This window comes from Hemitrygon akajei, chromosome 31 (genome assembly GCF_048418815.1).
Source record: "Hemitrygon akajei chromosome 31, sHemAka1.3, whole genome shotgun sequence".
NCBI lineage: Eukaryota > Metazoa > Chordata > Chondrichthyes > Myliobatiformes > Dasyatidae > Hemitrygon > Hemitrygon akajei.
In genome coordinates this window covers 29,607,398-29,613,086 of record NC_133154.1, presented here as the reverse complement: position 1 = coordinate 29,613,086, position 5,689 = coordinate 29,607,398, and the positions used below count along the sequence as shown (strand labels likewise).

Here is a 5,689-nt window from a genome sequence, read left to right as displayed (position 1 = left end):
TGGGAATGTGGGGGAAGGGAGGAAGAAGTCCAAGGTGGCAGGTGATAGGTGAAACTGGGAGGGGCGGAGGGGGTGAGGTAAAGAGATGAGAAGTTGATTTGTGAAAGAGACAATGGGTTGGAGTGGGGGAAATCTGATAGGAGTTGGTAGAAGATCATGGAAGAAAGGGAAGGGAAGGAGAAACAGAGGGATGTGATGGGCAGGTAAGAGGTTTGAAAAATTGATGTTCATGCCATCAGCTTGAAGACTACCTAGACAGAATATAAGCTGGCCTCATCGTGGAAAAAAAGAGGTCTTGGACTGACATGTTGGAATGGAATGGGAAGTAGAATTGAAATGGGTGTCCAGTAGGAAATCCCGCTTTTTGTGGCGGACAGAGTGAAGGCGCTCAACTTGAGTGCATGAACATCGATTTCTCGACCTCTGGTAATTCTCCTCCCTCCCCATTTCCTTCACCAACTCCCTGTTCTTGCTTTCCTCACACACCTTCTCTTCTCACCTGCCCATCACCTCCATCTGGTGATCAAACCCCTTCCCCTTTCTTCCATGTTCTTCAGTCCTCTCCTATCAGATTCACCCTCCTCCAGCCCTTTATCTCTTCCACCAATCAGCTTCCCACCTCTCCCTCTTCCAGTTTCACCTGTCACCTCCCACCTTGTACTTCTTCCTCCTTCCCCCTCCTCCATCTTCTTATTCTGATATCTCCCCTTCCTTTTCCAGTCCTGATGAAGGAGCTTGGCACAGAACATCAACTGTTTACTCCTTTCCATAGATGCTACTTGGCGTGCTGAGTTCTTCGAGCATTTTGTGTGTGTTGCTTTAGGTTTCCAGCATCTGCAGATTTTCTCATGCCAGGTTAGTGTGTTATACTGAAGAGAGGTGGTGAGATTATGACCGGTTACTCACTCCTGCCCGTGACCAGCTGACCCCCAAGAACTCTCTTGACTTTCTTGTGGGTGTGAAGGTAATTGATGAGTTTCTGCTGCTCCTTGATGAAATCCTCATCCAGATCCTTGTCCTCCAGTTCCTGGAGCTGCTTGAGTTTCTTCCAGTGTGTGGGAATGGGAAATGCAAAGCAGCAACGTGAGGGAAAGTTATCGCGGATACACCTACGGAGTTCATTATATTTCTTGTCCTGCTCACTGATCTCACCTGTAAAACAAAACCAGGAATCAGACAGGAATCACCCTTACTGAGTCTGTTCTCCCATTCCCAACATGGTGACTGTTACCCACAGGACTGTGGGGAGGAATAGGGGAAGGACAGGAGGGAAACAGAAGAAAGGCACTTTGCAAGATGTGATGGCGAGGGACAAGATGTGTGGACGGGGCATCAAGTGCATCGTAGTTGGGGCATGGGTGATGTCATTGAGGGTAATAATAAAGGGTAGTTGAGGGTCATATTGATTGAGAGGGGTGTGTGCATGGGAGACTGTCACCCAGCCAATCAGATGAAACTCTGATGGGAAGGAGGTGTCAGCTGGGTGGAAATGCTGCATTTACACCATCAAACCAGAGGACAGTGTATGCTGGCATCAGGTTATTGCAGGGAATTGTGAGGTAATATGAATGTGAACAGGGCAGGGGAATGCAGAGAAAGTGGGGAATGAGAAATGTGAAGGGGCTGGGAAACCCTGGAGAATGTGTGCACAGATCATCTGGTAAGATGTTGCCCCTTTCTTCATCAGCCCTCACACACTGAATTCAACCCTACTCCCTCTATTTTCTGGCCGCTTTCCAAGTTCACCCTATCTCCTCAGAGACTGGCACTGCCACATACTCACCGTCCTTCAGTTTCAGGATGTGCTCCAGGTACTCATTTGGAGATGCATTTTTGCCATCAGCATTCAAATCCAGTGTCAAATCACGGATCACCCACACAAATTCAGGGAAGAAACGGACAAAATCCCAACTGTCACAGGCATCGGGCTGGGACTTCATCTGGATCCGCTTGGACAGTTCAGTCACAAAACTGGGAGCAACATCAAGGATAAAGGAATGAAGGGTTGGTCTGAAAAGAGTGAGGAATGTCAGTGGGAGAAGGGGAGAGGGACCAGTCAGTATACAGACCTCCCTCTCAGAAAGTGGGATGAGCCACCAGTTAATGTACAGATCCCCCTCTCACTGACAGCGTGGCTAAGAGACACCAGCCATTGTGGAGCTATCTCCCTGAGATAGAGGGTCTTGATGAGCAAAAGGCAAAGGTGCTGGTAGTTGAGAATCCTGGATGTCAAGGATTATTGTAACTCTGGTCAAGAAAAGAGGAGGTGTCTTGATTCATATGCAGGCAGCTGGCATCAAGGGAATCATTGAATATATATAGAGAATGCCAGAGTAAACTCAAATTAGAAATTTGGAGGGCAGAAAAGAGCATGAGGTGACTTTAGCTATGAAAATTAAGGAGAATTCTAAGTGACATAACAAATATATTAATGAAAGAAGAGTAACGTGCGGTGAAGAGGGCCCCTAAAAGACCAAGATGGAAATATATTTGTGGAACTGCTGGAGATGGGCACAGTTCTGAAGCATTAGCTCACATCCACAGCAGACAGTGAAGAGGAGTACCAGCAAGTGCAGTGGGATCTCAGTCAGCTGGGCAGCTGGGCTCAGGAATGTCAAACAGAATTCAGATAAGTACATAGAGTTATATTGTGGAAGGACTATTCGTTGTTGAATTTTTACATTAAACGTAAGGGCTTCAGGTAACTGCATGGCAGAAAGACCTGAGAGTAGAGGTGCATAGTTCCTTCAAATGGGAGTTACAAGTAGAGAGAACGAGGATGTGAGTAAAGTTTTTGACAGGGTGGCCTTCATCAGCTAGTGCACTGTTTGAAGTGGGTGGTTGTACTCCAATTGTACAAAGCATTGGTGTTGTCACACTTTGAATACTGCATATAGTTCTGATCATGCAGTTATAGCAAGGATGTGATTAAAACAAAAAGAGACCAAAGAAGCATTTAGAAGGATGTTGCCAGGAGTCATGGAACTTAGAGGTTAGATAACGTGGCCTTTATCCTTTGGAGGATAGAAGATTGAGGGGTGATCTCACAGCTGTAATAACAAAATGATGAAGGGCATTGATAGGGTCAGTGGTCTTTGTTTGCAAGGTTGGGGAAATGGAAACTACAGGATATAGTATTACGGTTAGAGTGAAAGGATTAATCAGAACCCAAGATGTAATTATTTATACATAAGAGTGTGGTGATTATATTGAACCAGCCAGCAAAGGAAGTAGATGAGGCACGTACAGTACATTAGACACATTTCCAAGTATGTGGACAGGAATGAAGATGACAAGAATTCAGAGGGATATGGGAACATGCTAGAAAATGGGATGAGCTTGAGAATACATTTTAGTCAGACTGGACAAGGATGGCTGAAGGGATGCTTTCCCTGCTGTATAACTCAATGACTCTGTGATTGAGAGACAATGGTCAGTGAACAGTTTATGCCAAAAGAAAGGGACAGAGAATTGTAAGTCTGTGCACAGATATCCCATTGAGAGAGACAGGGGCTGAGAAAAACCTGTCAGTGTACAATCTCTTTCTAAGAGAGTAGGACTGAGAAATATCAGTCACAGCAGATATTCCCAATAGAGAGGTACTGAGAGACACTTGTCACTGTCAAGATATCACCCTGAATGAGAAGGACTGAGAGGCACCAGTGAAGGATACTGTAGGTCTTGCAGGGATTGCTGGTCTATTTGACTTTTCCCATTGTAAATGAGGATGCTGCTCAGCAGGATAGCCAGTAAATAGAGGGAATGATCATTGTTGGTGTCTCCCTGCAGGTAGGACAGACAACAAGTTAGTGAGAGCTCTCGCTCAGAGATCGGTCTGATAGATAACCATCCCATTTCTGGACATTTCTTGCTCAGTGTTTACAGAGGTTGGTGGGTGAGGCTTCCATCCACAGCATCCTTGCTGTCAATGCCACCAGTGGCAGGTGTATGGCCAAGGGAAGCCTTACAGACTGAATCTCCCCCAGTGTTCACCACCACAGTGCTGGGGGAGAGCACAATGTAAAGGTACCTTAACATCCTTTCATTTGGGAGGATGGGGATGGGAATTGGTGTGGGTGGGACAGGAACTTTGGAGTGGGTAATGGTCTTTGATCACATACAGTTCCAACAGAAAAGACGCCAGAATTCTTCCCTGATGCTCAGCATGAACCTGTGACAATGTTTGTTAATAAATTAACAACTTAATTATGTTTTACTATAGATCTACACTGTAAACGGCATTTAGCCATCTAAACTGCCGGTGGTAGGATTTGTACTCTGGTCTGTGGGTTACCCCTTTGGTAATAAACCCACTGTTCTGAGAAGACAGAAAGCTGTGAGGGAAGGACTGACCTTCTCAGGATCTCCCAGACCCTCGGTGTCCAACAACAGGAGGACCTCATTAGGACTCTGAGGGAGGCATCGACACCACATCCAGATTCCTTTGGTGTGAGCCTGCGTGGTTGAACCAATTGAGAATCCTGCAGAGGGAGAGTGATTGAGAGAGACGGACAGGTAAACTTTGCAAGAACGTAAGTGGATCTGTTCCATAGCCCAAAGACATGCAGGTTGTGAGTACCCTAACCCAAGTTTGTGAGTGAGGGATAGGGCTTCGGACGAATTGTTGGGAACAAGGGAAGAATAAAATGAAACACGCACAACACACTGGAGGAACTCAGAAAGTCGAGCAGCATCCATGGAAATGAACAGTCAACGTCAGGGCTGAAGAGGGAGGTGGCAGGAACCCTATAAAGAAGGTGGGGGGAGGGTGGGAAGGAGAAGGCTGGTAGGTGCCAGGTGAAAAACCAGTAAGAGGAAAGATCAAGGGGTGGGGGAGGGGAAGCAGGGAGGTGATAGGCAGGAAAGGTGAAGAAGGAATGTAAGGGGAAAAGCACTATGGGTAGTAGAAGGAGGTGGAACGATGAGGGAGCTGATAGGCAGCTGGTGGAGGGGGCAGAGTGAAACTGGGATGGGGGAAGGTGGGGTTCTGCATGTTGCTTTGACCCCAGCATCTTCCAAGTATTTTGTGTTTAAGAATAAAATGAGATTGTTATAGAATTCATGAAAAAGAACAATCGATGATCAGCACAGAGTTGGTTTTGTAGCAGGTGACTCTGGTTGCGATTATCGAGACCAGTGTGCTCTCTGCATCCAAGATATGAAGCAAGCATGCAGTTTAAATTCCCCAGATCTCTCTAGGTCCATTGTCCAAAACACTGATGTGATCACCAATGTGACACCAACAGATGTCTCCAGTACATCTCCCACTTCTGACAGCTTGACAATGCAAGTGTGCTCTATGTGTCCCAGGTCTCCGGATCATTTCTACAAGACAGATAAAAACAGAGGTGAAAGGTTAGAGATGGAAGTTTACAGACACTGCCCTTACCCTTCTGGTCTCCTGCAAGACAGTTCATGAGGTAGGACTTTCCTGTACGAGCAGCACCAACCACAGCCACAACAACCATTGGATCTTCAATGGACTGGAGGACCTTCAGAGCCTCTGGGTTAAGCTGTAGCTTCCCGTCCTTGTTACAAACCAGCTGCAAGGGTTTGTCCATCTTCTGTTTGGAGGCATCATGGACCCTGGTCCTCAACATCAGACAGTCCTTTCCCAAAATGTCTACAAAATCAGAGCAAGGGAATCTCACACTGCTTGAATCAGAGTAAATGGAACAGTCAAAACACA

At 46.3% G+C, this 5,689-nt stretch overlaps 1 protein-coding gene across 1 annotated transcript; it reads right to left on the bottom strand.

Moving 5' to 3' along the window:
* Nucleotides 1–898: 898 nt before the first annotated feature.
* LOC140719202 (guanylate-binding protein 1-like) lies at nt 899–4,464 on the bottom strand. The gene is made up of 4 exons (XM_073033641.1): nt 4,354–4,464; nt 3,674–3,783; nt 1,784–1,971; nt 899–1,152 (listed from the first exon to the last, which is right to left on the bottom strand). The coding sequence occupies exons 1-4, from the start codon at nt 4,432–4,434 to the stop codon at nt 899–901; spliced, it is 633 nt and encodes a 210-aa protein (XP_072889742.1). The 5' UTR covers nt 4,435–4,464.
* Between the last annotated feature and the right edge of the window lie 1,225 nt (nt 4,465–5,689).